Source organism: Parathielavia appendiculata (assembly GCF_033297405.1).
Source record: "Parathielavia appendiculata strain CBS 731.68 unplaced genomic scaffold N657scaffold_8, whole genome shotgun sequence".
In the NCBI taxonomy this organism is placed as follows: domain Eukaryota; kingdom Fungi; phylum Ascomycota; class Sordariomycetes; order Sordariales; family Chaetomiaceae; genus Parathielavia; species Parathielavia appendiculata.
In genome coordinates, this window is record NW_026944227.1 from 543,005 (window position 1) to 559,031 (window position 16,027).

Sequence of the window (16,027 nt, forward strand, 5' to 3'; positions counted from 1 at the left end):
GCCTGTTAGCGTCTCGATCCCTGCGGCGATGCGGCCAGGCGCTCGTCGGTGCACTGTGGGCAGCTGCCATCTCCACTGGAAGACCGGCCACCAGCTCACCAATGACCAATCCTGGCACCCTGCCTCCCTGGATCAGTGCAGCCGTCCGACTCCCACCTTCATCCACAACGACAACCCATCGCCTTTTCCGAACCACCATGGTCTTCTCCCCATGATCATCTCAAAAACAACTACTCCCAGGATGCCGTCCACAAAGAATGGGAATGGAGACACCCATTTCCACCAAAAGGTGAAGGGCTGGTTCACGCGCAACTCGGCCAATCGCGACCGCGACACTACCACGCCCGGCACCCAGCAGCACCCTGGCCAAAGCGCTCCGCGCTCCGACACCAAGAGCACCTTCCGGCAGACCAAGTTTTGGACCGTCGGCCGACTGCGCAGCGCCACAACCGCCAGCGAGGGAAACCCGCTCGACAACGAGACCCTGAGCCCGACCGCCCTCGCAAACCCCTATTTCGCCCATCAGGGCCAGCCCGGCCTCCGCCACCATAACGATGGCTCTGTGCCTCCGAGCCCGCCAGACACCCCGTCCGTCCACGTGAACGCCCCCGACGGCGAAGCGCCCGAAACAGCCGCCACGGCCGCTCGCAAGGAAGAGCTCGCGAGGAAATTGAGGAGAGTGGCCAGCGCGCCAAACGCTCAAGGCCTGTTCTCCAAGGGGCGCAAGGGCGGCAGCGACAGTGATGGTGACGGGGAGCGGCCTGCCACGGCCGAGATGGGCAAGGAACCGCTGGAGGAGAGCAAGGACTCCAACACGGTGGGCTTCGCTGACAGCGGCAGCGGGGGGCCCACGGCCGGTTCCGAGGGCGGCTTGGCGCCGCCCGACTCGGACAGCCTGGGCGCCCTGCCGCCGCCCAACCAGTCGGCACTTGCCTTCCGTAGGACGTACAGCTCCAACTCGATCAAGGTCAGGAATGTCGAGGTGGGGCCGCAGAGCTTCGACAAGATCAAGTTGATTGGCAAGGGGGACGTGGGCAAGGTGTACCTGGTGAGGGAAAAGAAGAGCAGCAGGTTATATGCCATGAAGGGTCAGTTTGTGTTAGAGTTGGTCTAATGCCTTGGATGCTTGTTGACAGATTGCAGTCCTGAGCAAGAAGGAGATGATCAAGCGGAACAAGATCAAAAGGGCGCTGGCCGAGCAAGAGATTCTGGCGACGAGCAACCACCCGTTCATCGTGACGCTCTACCACTCGTTCCAGTCTGAGGACTACCTCTACCTCTGCATGGAATACTGCAGCGGCGGCGAGTTCTTCAGGGCCCTGCAGACGCGCCCAGGGAAGTGCATATCCGAGGACGACGCCCGCTTCTACGCGGCCGAGGTGACGGCGGCGCTGGAGTATTTACATCTGATGGGTTTCATTTACCGGGATTTGAAGCCAGAAAGTAAGTTACAAGGCTAACTCCCTCTACTTCGACGTTAGCTGACCCTCCAGACATCCTCCTCCACCAGTCAGGGCACATCATGCTGTCGGACTTTGACCTCTCAAAGCAGTCGGACCCTGGCGGCAAGCCGACCATGATCATTGGCAAGAACGGCACCAGCTCAAACTCGCTTCCGACCATTGACACCAAGTCGTGTATAGCCAACTTCCGGACCAATTCGTTTGTGGGCACGGAGGAGTACATCGCGCCCGAGGTGATCAAGGGCAGCGGGCACACGAGCGCCGTTGACTGGTGGACGCTGGGCATCCTCATCTACGAGATGCTGTACGGCACCACGCCGTTCAAGGGCAAGAACCGCAACGCGACGTTTGCCAACATCCTTCGCGAGGACATTCCGTTTCCCGACCACGCCGGCGCGCCCCAAATATCAAAGTCAGTCCTCACCCACTGCTTACCTATCCCCCTACCTCCCTTTCCCATACTAACATGTTGGGAAAAACATAAAGCCTCTGCAAATCCCTCATCCGCAAACTCCTCATCAAAGATGAAAACCGACGCCTCGGCGCCCGCGCGGGCGCGTCCGACATCAAATCGCACCCCTTCTTCCGCACCACGCAGTGGGCGCTAATCCGGCACATGAAGCCGCCCATCATCCCGCACCAGGGGCGAGGCATCGACACGGTCAACTTCCGCAACGTCAAGGAGAGCGAGAGCGTCGATATCAGCGGGAGCCGGCCATGGAACACCGCCGCCGCCGCCGCCGCCGGCGCAAAGGGCGTGCCGCTCGACAGCGGACTCGCGACGCCGGGGGCCGAGACGCCGGATCCGTTTGAGGAGTTCAACAGTGTTACGTTGCATCATGACGGGGAGGACTGGGGGGCGAGCAGTGATCGGGGGTAGCGGATGAGTGGGGGGCGGGGGTATATACTGGTTTTTTGACTTTGGTTTGTTTGGCTGGCATGAATCATGTGTGATGGTTGATGTTCGCTGCTCTTTTTCCTCTTTTTCTTTCATTCCGCTTGTGACCAATCATCACGCAATCCGCTCCTTTGATTAAACTTGTCCCTTCCTTGGTGCGGCTTGCACTAACGGGCATCACAGCAAGGGCAGACAGAGTACAGCGCGCGATGAGGGATGGAGGAGGCAAAAACACTGCGCGGGAATGCCGGCAGGAGATGATGGTGGTTGGCTGCCCATGTTCATATCTTCACGCTTCACTTGGACGGAGTTACAGGGGCCTTGGCGTTCTATCATCCCCCTTCTTCTTATCTCTCTTGAAGGAGGAAACGGGGAAGGGTCTCTGTTGACAGAAAAGAAGGACGACAGATGAAGAGGGGTGAGGAAGGAGGTTAAGGCGGCAAACTGAGACGTGAGCATGAGAAATATAGCCTTGGTGGATTTGATCAGGCTTTGGGGAGTGGTATCTACCTGCTCCCCTGACTCCGCATGATGGGGCGTCTTGCGGCTCTGAGTTACTGTACTTATAGTTCAGTTCAGCCTTGGTTGGTTTGTTAGCGCGGGATTTCGGCATTTAGACTTGTTCCTATCCTTTCACTATCCCCTTTCTTAGATCTTTCTTCCCTCTTCCTTTTTTCCTGATATCTCTCTTTGTCTTCGTCATTACTCTTCTCTTACTTTCTGCCTTCCTGCTGATTTTTTCTTCTTACCTACTCTCCCCGCTGTTGTGTTTTCATTTTTCTTATATTCCATTCTTCCGTTCATGTCTGAGGCATGGTAGTACCCGCCGTGGATGTGCCAGGCTCCCGAACAAACCAGACCTGGATTTGAAGGTAACGGGATAGGTCTGGATCACCAAAACTAGAAGGCCTTAGTGGGCAATTGGTGCATGTGCGCAGGTTGGGGAGGCTCAATCCGTAGGAAGCTGTTGCCGAATTGAGAGGTAGGTAAAGGTACGATCGGTGAGCGGCTATTGCCTTTTCCATAGTCTCGCTTCTTCATGTCCTCCTCCGCTGCGGGCATCGTATCAGTTCGAACTCTTGTCTCCCGCTTGTTCGTTTGTATCACCAGAGAATATTCTACGTTGCCCACGGCCCATCACGACGACGGTATTCATTCGTGTTTACATTAGCTTCACAAACATTCTTCACAACTGCTGTACAACACGACCGACCGATGGATCCGTCCGCGCAATCGCCTCCCGCTCAAGATCCAGCCGGACCACAGGCTCCCGACTGGATGTCCAACTCCGCACAGGATGCTAATGACCAAGCCCAGGCTTCCGGCTCGGCTCCTGGCCTCGCACAGCGGCTCACTGATTCGACTTACGCCCTTATCCAATCCGACATTGACCAATTCTTTTCTGACCTTGACCAACCCGCCCTTGACCAACTTTCCCCTGACGACAACCCCATTGTCCAATCGCTCATTGACAAAATCCTCGCTAAACAAGCCGCGAATCAACCAGCCCCGAACCAACTGGCCTTCAACCAGCCAGCCTTCAACCAGCCAGCCTTCAACCAGCCGGTCGCGTTTCAACCCTATGTCCTCACCTGGGCAGACTACGACCCTGTGACGGCCAAACCTCGAAGCTTTTAGCGGAAACCGATACCCACGGCCGAAGCCCTGCGGGAAGAGCTCAACCGCCCTCAGAGCCCCCCATTCAACCACGAGGGCGGCGAAGATGTCGGCGGCCCATTCCCCCGCGTTGTGGTCATGCACAGCATACCGAGGGAGGACTACGCCAAGGTACTCATGGGGGTGGGCGGAACACACCCGCAGGGTGCCGCGCAGCTGGCAGTGGAAAGGGCGTTTATCGAGGCGATGAAGTTCAAGGGCAGACGATATCGCCCGCCGGAGGGGCTCGAGTGGTTGGCGGGGAAGAGGAAGATGGTGGAATGGAATGACGTCAAAACCGCGACGGAAGGGAGTTATATTTGGGAGTATCCCGAGTTTGTCGACGCTGCTGCTGAGACACGTATTGGAGCAAAGTGGGCGCAGCAGATAGAGAGGAATAGTCTTCTCTCCAAAAATACACGACTTGCCAGGGAAGCTAAAAGACGGGAAAGCTGCTCGGGTGGTCTTTTGTCGAGTAGGGCTCTGGTTGCAGGGAGAAAGGATTGTGTTGTTTTTGCGCACGCCTGCGCCGGGCAGGGATGGAATGGGAAGGAAACTGGTATGGGAGGTGCGGAATGGGCCGATGAACCTGGAGGATGTTTTGCTCGCTGCGCTCAAAACCGGCTGGTCAGCTCTGGACGCCCGCAGCCGGGTGTCCGGAATCGTGGCCGAAGCGGTGCACCACCGGTGGCTGGAGATGTTCGATTTTTTGGACCCGTGGGTTTTACCGAAGAGCTTGAGCGAGCAAATGGCGACTTGCTACTCGCAGATGATGCGGTCGCTGGAAGCCAACTCGGAGGTGGACGATGACATACCATGGCGAGATCTTCTCGAGCGGGTTCAACGCCGTGTCGCCTTGCTCCACACGCGCCAAGCTGCGCCAGTTCATCCTGAGCTCTTCATGGGGCTTCATTCCTCGCCGCTATAAGGGTTAAGGAGTCCAAGAAAGCCACATCGCCAGAGGTCCGTCTGCGCAGACTAGCGAGCTCTCGTTCGGCTCAGCAAAAGTCCCTCGGCATTGCTAGCCAGGCTTGAAAAAGGGTCACGGCGACTAAACCAGGACTGGAAAAGAGGGATGTGTTTTTCCTGATAGCAAGTGTATCGGTTGCGTGTATTGGAAGTGATTAAGACAATGTCAGCAGCCTTCTGCAAGGCTCAACCTCGTACTGGCCGTTCTGTTTCACTATGAGTGGTATAAGGTGGCTCATCATGTACGTTTCCTGCCATTCGAAATTTCGTGTGGTGAGGCTTTTGAACGAGGTTGTGGATTGAGTTCGAAGAACGAAGTCGACATCCCAACTCCAGAGGCCAGATTCTCAATTACCATAAACTGTATGTAAGGCACAGGTACAGTACACAAATACGCGTAGCCGTTTTTGCAGGCCTGGTGTTAGTACAGTATTCACTGCGGGGCATCAGTGGCCAGGGCGGCGTCTTGACCAACCGGCGAGGCTGGCTCGGCTGGCTCACCAGGGGCCTGATGCGGCGCTAACGCTTGGCCGGATGGCCGACGTCAGCGCATCTCTCAAACGCACCTAAAACACACACACCGCTACACTTCCATTCAACAACTCAGGCTACCAACAGTAACCACATCCTTCTAAGGTATTGAGGGCACCCGCAATCTGCTCATCCCGCCCACAGCGGCTGCCGCAGCCATGGAGACGCTCAAGAGCATATTTGTGAAGCCAGACCCTCAGGCCCAAGTGCGTTCCCCTACCCACCCGCCATCCACTCGCTAACCACTCACGCTTCTGCCCGACAACAACAGTACCGCAAATGCAACGCCCTCCTCCGCAGCAACATGCGCAAGCTCGACCGCGACATTGCGCAGATCAAGGCGACCGAGATCAAGACCAAGAACCTCATCATCGCCGCCAACAAGCGGGCGCAGCGCGGCGACCCCTCGCGGCAGCGGCAGGCGCAGCGCGAGGTGCGCGAGTTTGCGCGCGAGCTGATCCGCACGCGCAAGGCCGGCCAGCGCCTCGTCACGGGTCGTGCCCAGCTTGCGAGCGTGCAGATGCAGGTTAGCGAGGCGTTTGCGCTGCGCCGCATCGAGGGCAACATCCGGGCGAGCGTGGGCGTCATGAAGGACGTCAACGCGCTGGTGCGGCTGCCCGAGTTTGCGCGCACGATGCAGGAGCTGAGCGTCGAGTTGATGAAGGCGGGTATTATCGAGGAGATGGTTGGGGATGTGCTGCCCGTGGATGGGGATCTGGTGGGCGAGGAGGAGGAGGAGGCGGAGAGTGAAGTGGATAAGGTGCTGGGCGAGATTCTGAAAGATCGGATGGAGACGGCTGGGAAGATGCCAAGTGCGCCGCTGCCGCAGCAACAACAGCAGCAGGTGCCGGCGCAACAACAGCTCGAGGAGGATGATGAAGAGGATACCGAGGCCATGATGGATCAGATGAGGAATCGGTTGGAGGCCCTGCGGAGTTAGTTGGGGTGGGTGGGGGTACCGACGTGTAATGTTGCTATGCTCAAGCGTGACGGACATCGGGAATGGCGGCGTTGGAGGCGTTTCGGGTTATTGGTTCGTCTGAGCAAACATCTTGACATACACACTTCCTTTAAAGCTTGCTGGTATACTGGGATATATTGGTCACGGCGTATCCGGGGCAGAACTGGTGCTTCTACTTTGAAGTCATCTCTGTACGGCCCGGGTCTCTTCAGTTTTTGCCCTGCATTAGTATCTACCTTCAATCTTTCTTTTCCTTGTTGTGTTTATCTCTCCTGTTCTGCTCTTTGGCTTTCTTTCCCCTGTATCTCTCATTTCCCTCTATGAGAGGAAATTGCGACCTCCATGGAGCTAGGAATTGCGCCGGAAGGAAGAGGAGGGAGGGGGGGGGTTTCATAGGCTATAAAGAAAGGAGCCGGTCTGCCGTAGCCAACGTCTACTTCTCGACGAGTACTTCTCATTTGTGGCCGATAAAGGACATGCAGGGCTCGAGGCGTATGCTTCTCACCCAATCTCAACTCTTATATTAGACTTGTGAGAGAAGAGTATTCTTCGGTTAGAGGCTTATGCCGTATGAATAGTCTCAAAAGGCTCACAAACAACGTAACCAACTGGCCCTTACTCACTCCCTATTGTTTTCAGAGGTCTACTAGCGAGCCCCAAAGCCCGAAGTCAACAAATTCCGGTCCCCCGTGTGGATCTCCCGGTATTCCCACATGCCCGGGTACAGTTGCCGCAAACAAAACCTCAGGGCCTACTCAGATATCACAACCCATCAGGCGGTAAAGCCCCAATGTGTCGTCAACCTCCTCTGCATGTACTGACTGTACATAAAAGGAAATGACCAGCATCGAGGTATCCCTAGCCCCAACAACCTGTAACATTAACCATTCAGCTGTGCTCTCACCTCTCTCATCTCACTCCTCTCTCCCCGAAAAGGAACAGAATGAGACAACGCCGGCGCGACAGAAGAAAACAAACTGTTGGTGTGCGACGGAGGACGCAGAAGCGAGGCCAAGACCCTCGAGCCTCTCACAATGGGGAGCTATCACCTCGCCCGTCATTGGTTGGGATCGGTCGGCTGTCACATCTCGTAAACGGCGTGATATTGGGTTTACCTACACCACTCTGGAATTCAGCAGAGAAAGATTACCAAACACTGCGTCCGGCGTCTATGGAAAATTGCGGATACCGGTGAATGATTTGTGCTGCAGGCGAGTGCGACGGGAGACTGGTGCCCATAGCGGGTCAAGACAAGGGGTAGAGAACGTGATTGATCTGCTTTGCGCTCCCTCCCAACGCATGCCACCCCACCTCCGGACTTATTTGGTGGTGTCGTTCGACCGTAATCAAAGTGTGTTGTGGCCTATCACTTGGCTTGTCCCATTCATGTCGGCGCGAGAATGGGAATGATGCTGAGATGGTGTTGTCCTTGAAGCTTGAAGCGTGCACTTATACGGAGGTATTGTACTACCTAACCTCCTCATATCCATCTGTCATGCAGGACTGTAATGTGATGGGATTGAGATCGTGAACGATCGATAATTGGTTCTTGGAATGTTCGTTCCCCATTTGCCTTGGGTGATAAACCTCCTATATTGGCGCACGAAAGTGTTGCAATATGGTTTGTTTGAGTATCCTCTGAGCCGGAGAAGGACAAATAGTCCGTACATGCCAACTGCACAGTTTGTTTCCTAGTTATCGCGAGGCACTGCGTGAAATACCCCAAGGTGCTCGACCCTGTATGGCCGAATGAGGGTGATGCAGTGGCCTGAACCATTCTCGCTTTCATTACTGGAGAGAGATCATGGTGTTCGTGGGCAGCGTTCCAGTGAGTCATTCGAAGTGCGCTTCAGTCCTCTCAACCATTGGTGTGCTGTTGACTGATGACGACCACTCGCGCTCGAGAACCGAGAGAGGCGATGCTGATGGGTGACAGCCGTTTCTGTGCTGCTTCCCACGTCGGAAACAGCATGGTAGCAAGAAATTTGAAACGAGTAGGCTTGATGGTATGACTATCCAGTCTTGAAGTGAAATACATGCGATTCGACAGCAGAAAGGAAGCCAGAGGAGCGTGTATAAGCGAGGCGTACTCCACTCATCTCCGCTTCCGGGGATCCGCATCTCCGAACTGGCCTCGGACGAAACGAGGCGCATTCGGGGGTGGCTGATCTTGCTGATCCAGCCTTTGGCCCTGCGAGCTGAAAAAGAGCTTGGCGAAGCGCGTCACCTCGCATGTCCGCTTGAGCACAAGACCATACCGCGACTCCAATCATGCTGCCAAAATGCCAGACGATAAGGTCATTGGCGGTTCAACGGGCTCTCGGCTGCGAGGAGGCCCGTCATGGAGAAGAAACCACGTCCATCACGGCAGCCGTTAGTGGCTTGGGATTTGGGTTTCCCAAAACGCTTACGATCCTGTTGTTCCGGATATGCAGCTCGACGATGAGTCGGCGGTTTCCGTCGTACCACCAGACCTTGAATCAGCTCTCCTTTCACAAACCAACTCCGTCTGGTGATGCCGTCAAATGAGTCCGTACGAACGCGACATGTCATGCCTAGCCTCCCACAACTAGAAGAGCAAACGGGATGCAGTGCCTTGTGACGCAAGCCAGACAGCCAATATCGCGCAATCCATCCATCACCCCCAACTCAGCGCTTCCCGAAGAAGAAAATGCTGGTGAAGAAACAGGAAAAGCATCCATGTCGCACCCCAAGCACTATCATCGCCCACCAGCGACACCGAGGAGCTGGGAGCTGGAACGGTCGCTTCTCGGCGATCTGTGAGTGGGGGCGGCGCTCTGCTGCCTCCGCTGCAGCCCAACGTCCAGCCCACGTGTTGTTCTGACCACTCAACTGTGGCTTGCACCACCTCACCCCCACGCCGACAAGTTTCAACCCAATCCGGAGTCCCCTCGGTGGACCATTTGTCGCGGGCCATATCCGTAACTCAAACCTTACTGGGATGAGGTGAGGACCTCTCTTTCCTCTGAATTTTAGGTTTTCATTCTTCTCAGGGGTTCTTTTAACGGCGGCGGTTTCGGAAACGCCCACTTCTTCATTCGCGAGCGAGACAGAGAGCAATGGGTTGACAGGGGATTTCGTTTACCGAAAACAGCAGCTTGAAGAAGAAAGGGGGGAATCTGCTCGGGGAACTCGATATGCCATCCATCTCTTCCACCCTCTCGGGTCTTCATTCACCGAGCCCATCGGAAAGGAATTTCGCCCTTTTTGCCTTTTGCAGATTGTGCACCCAGTCCCCACGTCCCGGACATTTGCGCTGCCAAGGGGTCGGGAAGCGATGACACAGCCGGGGCACCGTTCCGGTCCCACTCAAGATCCAGGAGCCCGGGCATGTTGCATGATAGGTGTGACGGGGTGTTAGATGGATAGGATGGGGCATTCCTGGGTCTCGTCTCGTCTCGTCTCATCTGATCTTCAGGGCGCCCTGCCCTGTTGTTTTCGCGGTTGCTCGGGCAGCATGCGATAGTTACCGTTCGTTGGCTTCAATGCGTGCAGCCCACGACCGGATGTACCAGTTTTCCCCTTGAGAGTAATTCAGCTGATGCGAGGTCCAACCAAATGGATCCGAGTTTGAGGTCTGATGAAGCTGGGTACTTGATTGAGAAAGAGGAAACAGGACGGCCGAAGGGGTTGAGTACGTCCGGGAAGAGCGTCAATTCACCTTCCCGCAAAACAGAGAGGTCCGTTGCAGGAACGGGTACCGGTCAAGTCCCGCGACCCTGAAGAACCCTTTCTTGCCTGCCCGGATTTCTGTGGAAGTGTGCTGTTCATCAGTATTGTTCATTCCGACGTCCTGGAGTGATGCATCGCGTGGAAACTGACAGGTCAGTGTTTGTTTGCTGTGACTTCTGGAGTAGTCGGCTGCAGACTCGATTTCGGCTGTCGAGCATCACATTCCGCGGCACCAGCTCCGCCGTGTCAGTGGAGAATCCCACCAGCTTGGAAATAAGAGCCTGGGCCCTGATGAAAGCTCAGGGGGAAAAAGAAATGGGACAAAAAGAATGCCTTGTCGTCATCTTCGCTTCATTTTGGCTGATTCCAACAGCTTGGGTTGATGTGGAGCCGGGTTACGGTCATCCTTGCTCACCGTTCCACATCGATCCAGGCGCCCAAGCTTCAGCCCGGACGAGGTGGGTCCGAGGTCCAGTCGCGTCAATTATTCCTCCCATCACGCATTGAGGCCCGTGAAAGGGCAAAAACGGGGCCCTCGTGTTTCGCTTGGGGAGAACAGCGATACTCGTATCGCACTACTCTACGATGATCAGGAATGGTAGTTATTGCGCAATTCGGCAGTCTGATAACACCCGACTCGCCAACGAGTCACCTTCTCTTCACGTCCAAGTGCTATCGCGATCTTCATCGCCGAGCCCACTGATAAGTAGCGCCTGTTGCGGCCCAGACCGCTGTGTGGACACACACCTTGACGGACAGGCCCTGGGGTAAGGAACGGAAGAGCGGAGCCCGCATTGCGCGCTAGCGGGCGGGACCCGCCTTCCGGTCCATCTGGCGCCGTCCGCCTGGGGATGCCAAGTCGGCAGGTCCGTCTCACAAAGTTACGGGTAGGCAGGGTAGTTAGCTGACTGTGATGGGGCCGGTGCACTTTTTGACTACCTTTGGAAAGCTGTCACCGACTTCTTAGAGTAGGAGATTGCGACAAGACCCAAGCTGTGAGGCTCCCCTATTTCAAGCCAGTTTCATCTGTCTGCATCCTAAGGTATGTACTAACGGCGTTTGTATCGATAGCGAATGCACCTGAGCTGTCCGCATCTCGGCCGGGAGGGAGTTTTACCCTTACCCGTCCGTAACCTCGCAGGCGGTCAAATAACCGGCAGCGAACAGATCGGGACCCGACGCCACATCGGCAAACTGCCGAGAGGCCCCCCTTTCGGCGACGGCAACGACCATGCTCACAGCCGACATGTACGGCCGACATCATGTGCATCCCACCATGGCCCTAGATATTTTTGGTTAATATGAAGCATGCGTCCTGCCTGTTCGTCCTTCATATCGTCTCCAGCAGATACAGTCAGACGCAAACGACGCTGGAGTAAGCAATCAATTACCTACTCCCCATCGACGCCCGTTGTTTGTGTTCCCCAGTCTGACTCAAGGCCGCAAATATGGGATTGCTGTAGCCAGCGATCTATTTCTGGATACCAGCGGGTAGCTAGGCAGCCCTATAATGAGACGGCAGCTGTTGTGTCGGTCGCGTAGGGCTTGCGCCCTCTGCATGCAACCACTCAACTCATACAACGTATAAGGTAGCCTCGCTTGCCCGATACGGCATCTCCCGATGGCATCGATGGCCGCCGTTTTTGAGCATCGGAACGGGAAAGCAGGCAAGAAGCCAGATGTGAGTGAGAGCTGACTAGTGGGCAGTTAGCCTTGCCGTCACGCTGCGTGCGCGCGGTTATTCAGGTATCTATCTATGGCTCGCGCGATAACGGCAAGAAGCCAGGCAGAAACAACACGAGGATAATCTGGTAAGTGCCCAACGTGAGGGGTGATGATGACGTTACATGCCACCGTCACCAGTTTCTGCAGCTTCCGCAAATTGCGGTGAGTGACTACAGATTTAAGAGATAGAGTTGGTACAGCGGGAAGACGCGGAATTAAGGACGCCTGGCATGGCAGCCCAGGTATTCTATTCCGAACCGCCCGCGGTCAAGGTCAGCACCATCAATTCATCATCAATGCGCGTTGGCAGCCAGCTATTTTGCGGTTGTCTCAATTGCTTGCTGCAAGGAGCGGGCGGTCCCGAACCTGATTGCAGCGTTGTCGGCGACTTTGTCGGGCACGTATCGCCGGTGTCGGTGCCGTCAGGTGCGAAAAAAAAACCTGAAAAGGGGGAGCAAGCAGGTTTTTCCCTGGTTTGTTGGCGCCTGCAACCAGTCATGCGTCAAGGTTGCGCTGCGACAGGTTTGCGCGTTGGTGATAAGTCAATTGTGAGCAAAGCCAATCCATCAAAGGGAGAGATACGCCGGCAAGCAGCCGACGGGAGTCAGGGGAGAGACAAGCAACAACGGCGTCTGCGAGAGCGCCTGTTCGTTTTCCGTCTCCCCCACAACCAACTGCCACCCTCAATGTCCATGTTGAGAAGGGTCGCTGAGTGGTGTCTTTTGCAGTTTGCAGGTTGCCATTTCAAGCGGTGAGGCGTAGATGCGGCAGCTTTGTATGTTGATTGCGTATCGAAATCGGTAGCAGGGAGGGGCTGTCTGTGATTTTCCGGGGAAAGCAGACCGGGAAGTTTGGGACCAGGTTGGGATCCTTGACTTCGCCAAGGCGGCGGATTGGGAGCCGGATCGAGGTTCAAACGGTCCCATCTTTTCGTTTTCCCCAGGAAACGGTTGCCTGGGCCGTTATTCCAAAACGCTGGCTCTCTCCCATGTAAACCCGGGGCGCTGGCCCAGAACGCTCAGGGTCCGATGAGGCCTTCCCCAGCTCAGCCAGCCCCGGTGAGGGATCGAATGAGTCGCCCACGTATTGGTGTCCTCGTGTCCCAGAAGTCTGGGGGCGGCGGCTCGATGGGTCGTCGCTCGTCTTGTCCTACCCAATCCCGAATTACAATCCAACTGAAGACTGACAACGTCTGGGCTGTGTCAGCCAGCGGCGAGGACAGCAAGTGTTTTCTGACTTGAGTCCTGCGATAGAAATGCAAGGAGCGGAAGGCGGTCAGACACCGCAACAATTTCCCCTACAGCAGGGTGTGCCGTGTGCACGGTGAGAGGGCGTTTGTCCAAGCGTACAGTATGCGTGGGGGCTAGCCGGTACCAATCCGCGCAAATCAACGACCGCGGACGGCACTCGCCGTTGGGCGTGCAGCTTCCAGACAGCCCTGTTGGTTGGGTGTGGGCGAATTGAGTGGGAGGTCACGATTCCATCCCGCGGGCACAACCCGACGGCCAGCAGCGTCCGGGGCCGTCAATGTACCTCCCTACCCTGGCCGAGGCAGCACCCTGATAATGAGCGCCGCATCCCGCCTCCCCCGTGTTGTCACGGTCCCCTTCCAACAACCCCTGCCTTGGTTTGCTTTTCTAGACCAACGCTACGCTTCGCCCGAGTTGCCATTTTTCGCTTTTAATCTGCCCCACGGCATCCTGCTTTCTGGGAAGCCCTACCTTGCTTTCTCACCCCCCCGTCCACCCGCGAGCCCGGAGGTATAAGACCGCTTCATCCCATCTCATCCAGCTTGGTGCGCCACATAACCGCTCGAACAACTACATCATCAGCAACATCATCAGTCCAGCACGGACATTCTCCTGCACGGATCCACAGGACCTCTACCTCCGTACCAGGCACTCTGCGTCATCTAACCCACCAACAATCGCGTCCTACATATAGCAATGTTCGGTTCATGCGGCTCGACACGCTCGTCGAGCAGCTCTCTCGACTCCTTCACATCCCGCAGCTCCTACAGCAGCATGTCCTCGCCCATGGACATCACACCGCGCGCATCGTCGCGCAGAGGGCCCGATCCCGAGTGCGCCTTTCCCTCGTGGCCGAGGCGGTCATCTCTAGGTGAGGGCGACTCGGAATATCGGGCGACATCATACATCACCGACGACGAGCTGTTCATGGATGTGTTTGAAGACGATGCGTGCAGCGTCTCGAGCCAGGGCAGCGCTTCCCCCGTGCACTCACCAGCGGCACCGGTTCTCACCGAGGCCGATTTCCTCCAGTTGCAGCGGGAGCAGCTGGCTTACCAGCGCGAGATGAGGAGGATCCTCTTGGCCGAGAAGGAGCTGCGGCGACGACAGGCCGAGCAAGAGCATCAACGGCGGCGGCCGGGTCCCAAACGGCGAACCGGTTCCGCATCCTCCAAAAAGGCCAAGAGCAAGCTCTCGGCCATGACCACCATCGCCGAAACCGACTGAGCGCCCATCGCCCTCCATCACAGTTGCGAATCGCAGTTTCATCCCGATCGGTAAGTGGCTTCTGTTCGCCGTGTACCGCTTACATGCCCGATATGGTGGCACATCTAAGCGGTGCATTATCCGAAACTACTCAAATGCGGCCAATAACAAGTTGGCTAACACACGGCAACAGACAGTCACAGCCACTATCACACTTGTTGACTCATACTTTCGAGCACTCGTCATCAACATCAATCAATGCTCGATGGTTACCCTCGTACCGAGGATAGAACTCGGAAATCCTGGCAGTGGCCACGGTTTTCTGGATCGGACATGAGCACCAGCGATGTGTTCAGTTCGGTGTCCCATCAATGTCTCGGCCCCTTCTAACCGAGGCGTTTTCTTGCAAGACATGAAAAAAACCTGGAAGCAAAATCCCGACAAGTTTTCGCTTGCCAACAAGCGCATAACATGGAATCCTCGGCGTCGGACCGCCCCGACCGAGCGCACCCGAATTTCCCCAGCTTGCCGGAAAGGATTCTAGCAACAGGCAAAAATGGTGCAGCCGAAAGACGTCCATGGCCTGTGGGGTGTCTGGTGCCTCGGGCCACTCACCCGATTCATCCGACAAACCATTTACACCCTTCACCGCCTCAGCATCGGGTTCCACTTTCGCACACCGGCCGGTATTTTGCCGAGGAGCATCCGTACTCTGAACGCTTCCACCAATGGGAGAAGAGGCGGTTCATCCTCCGTGACAAGACTTTGATCTTCTCTCTTCCTCTTTTCCCGTTCGGGCTTTTGTTTCCTCACCGACGATTCTTGTTTTCGGCCGGACCGACAATTTCTTTAACTTCTGCATCGCATTTCTAATCCTCCCTTCTCAAATCAGCGGTGAGCACACTGGTCAGCAAGGCGGACCGGCCCGCCTTTAATAATTTTCTCCGGGGTCTTTTTTTTTTTTGGTTTGGTTTTTTGTTATGGCTTTATGAGCCAACAGCCGGCGTTGGATGCATTTGAATGCAACGTGTCTTGCAATTTGTGGGACTGAGGACTTATCATTGATCGGGGGATACCAAAAAGTTTTCATTGTTCATGGGTACACTACACATGGGGTTTTCAGTACGCACTGACACACACATGGAGGGCATTGGGGGATCATGATCTGGAGTTTTATGTTTTGGTCATTGGTTTGGATACCCCTACTTTCTGTTGTACCCTGAGCGATACCCCCTTTTTGTCGTTGTTGCTTGTTGCCTTGCCGGCAGAGCTGTGTGTTTGTGTTGGGAGATGGGTTTGGCTGAGGGCTTGGTCTCCGTAATCATATTCGGTACTGCAGTAGATAGCTTCGAAGTTTGATGGTCATCATCATCATCTTGTCTGTCCACATGACTGTCGTCATTGATTTGTATGTTTGGTGACTCGCAAGAGATTTGCGGATATGTGGGCGACGAAATTGCAGTGGCTTGCCCCTGAGTCAGGTTCGGTAAGGGTTAAGATGAGATTGACGGCAGGCCATCATGATGTACATGTCCAGACGTCCTTTTGTTGTTAGTTGCTTATCTCTTCGAGGTGAACTTGGTTTGAGAAACCCCTGGCATTCGGGTAGCCCTGACAACCGCAGGACTGAGATCGTCTTACCACCGTGGTTGGGGCGTTTAGACTTAAACGCTGT

General features: G+C 55.7%; 6 protein-coding genes across 6 annotated transcripts; all 6 read left to right on the forward strand.

Moving 5' to 3' along the window:
* Window positions 1-135: 135 nt before the first annotated feature.
* On the forward strand, window positions 136-2,343 carry N657DRAFT_620726 (Pkinase-domain-containing protein; the record flags this gene model as incomplete). Its single annotated transcript, XM_062790601.1, has 4 exons — window positions 136-1,088; window positions 1,144-1,443; window positions 1,494-1,875; window positions 1,950-2,343. Exons 1-4 carry the CDS (start codon window positions 212-214, stop codon window positions 2,341-2,343), a joined length of 1,953 nt encoding a protein of 650 aa, XP_062646479.1. The 5' UTR covers window positions 136-211.
* A 1,233-nt stretch (window positions 2,344-3,576) lies between these two features.
* N657DRAFT_681697 (uncharacterized protein) lies at window positions 3,577-4,945 on the forward strand (the record flags this gene model as incomplete). Its single annotated transcript, XM_062796415.1, has 3 exons — window positions 3,577-3,972; window positions 4,054-4,378; window positions 4,449-4,945. 3 exons carry the CDS (start codon window positions 3,577-3,579, stop codon window positions 4,943-4,945), a joined length of 1,218 nt encoding a protein of 405 aa, XP_062646480.1.
* A 730-nt stretch (window positions 4,946-5,675) lies between these two features.
* Window positions 5,676-6,457, forward strand: N657DRAFT_634726 (uncharacterized protein; the record flags this gene model as incomplete). Its single annotated transcript, XM_062791296.1, has 2 exons — window positions 5,676-5,723; window positions 5,789-6,457. 2 exons carry the CDS (start codon window positions 5,676-5,678, stop codon window positions 6,455-6,457), a joined length of 717 nt encoding a protein of 238 aa, XP_062646481.1.
* Window positions 6,458-7,160: 703 nt separating this feature from the next.
* N657DRAFT_475372 (uncharacterized protein) lies at window positions 7,161-7,923 on the forward strand. Its single transcript, XM_062787540.1, has one exon. The coding sequence runs from the start codon at window positions 7,316-7,318 to the stop codon at window positions 7,886-7,888; it is 573 nt and encodes a 190-aa protein (XP_062646482.1). The 5' UTR covers window positions 7,161-7,315; the 3' UTR covers window positions 7,889-7,923.
* Window positions 7,924-11,635: 3,712 nt separating this feature from the next.
* On the forward strand, window positions 11,636-13,065 carry N657DRAFT_646445 (uncharacterized protein). Its single transcript, XM_062793122.1, has one exon. The coding sequence runs from the start codon at window positions 12,127-12,129 to the stop codon at window positions 12,649-12,651; it is 525 nt and encodes a 174-aa protein (XP_062646483.1). The 5' UTR covers window positions 11,636-12,126; the 3' UTR covers window positions 12,652-13,065.
* An 855-nt stretch (window positions 13,066-13,920) lies between these two features.
* Window positions 13,921-14,373, forward strand: N657DRAFT_691200 (uncharacterized protein; the record flags this gene model as incomplete). The annotated part of the gene is made up of 1 exon (XM_062797090.1): window positions 13,921-14,373. One exon carries the CDS (start codon window positions 13,921-13,923, stop codon window positions 14,371-14,373), a length of 453 nt encoding a protein of 150 aa, XP_062646484.1.
* Between the last annotated feature and the right edge of the window lie 1,654 nt (window positions 14,374-16,027).

Excerpts from the sequence above, each read along its gene's own strand:
- N657DRAFT_475372 (XM_062787540.1), top strand. The coding sequence starts at position 7,316 with ATGACCAGCATCGAGGTATCCCTAGCCCCAACAACCTGTAACATTAAC.
- N657DRAFT_646445 (XM_062793122.1), top strand. The coding sequence starts at position 12,127 with ATGGCAGCCCAGGTATTCTATTCCGAACCGCCCGCGGTCAAGGTCAGC.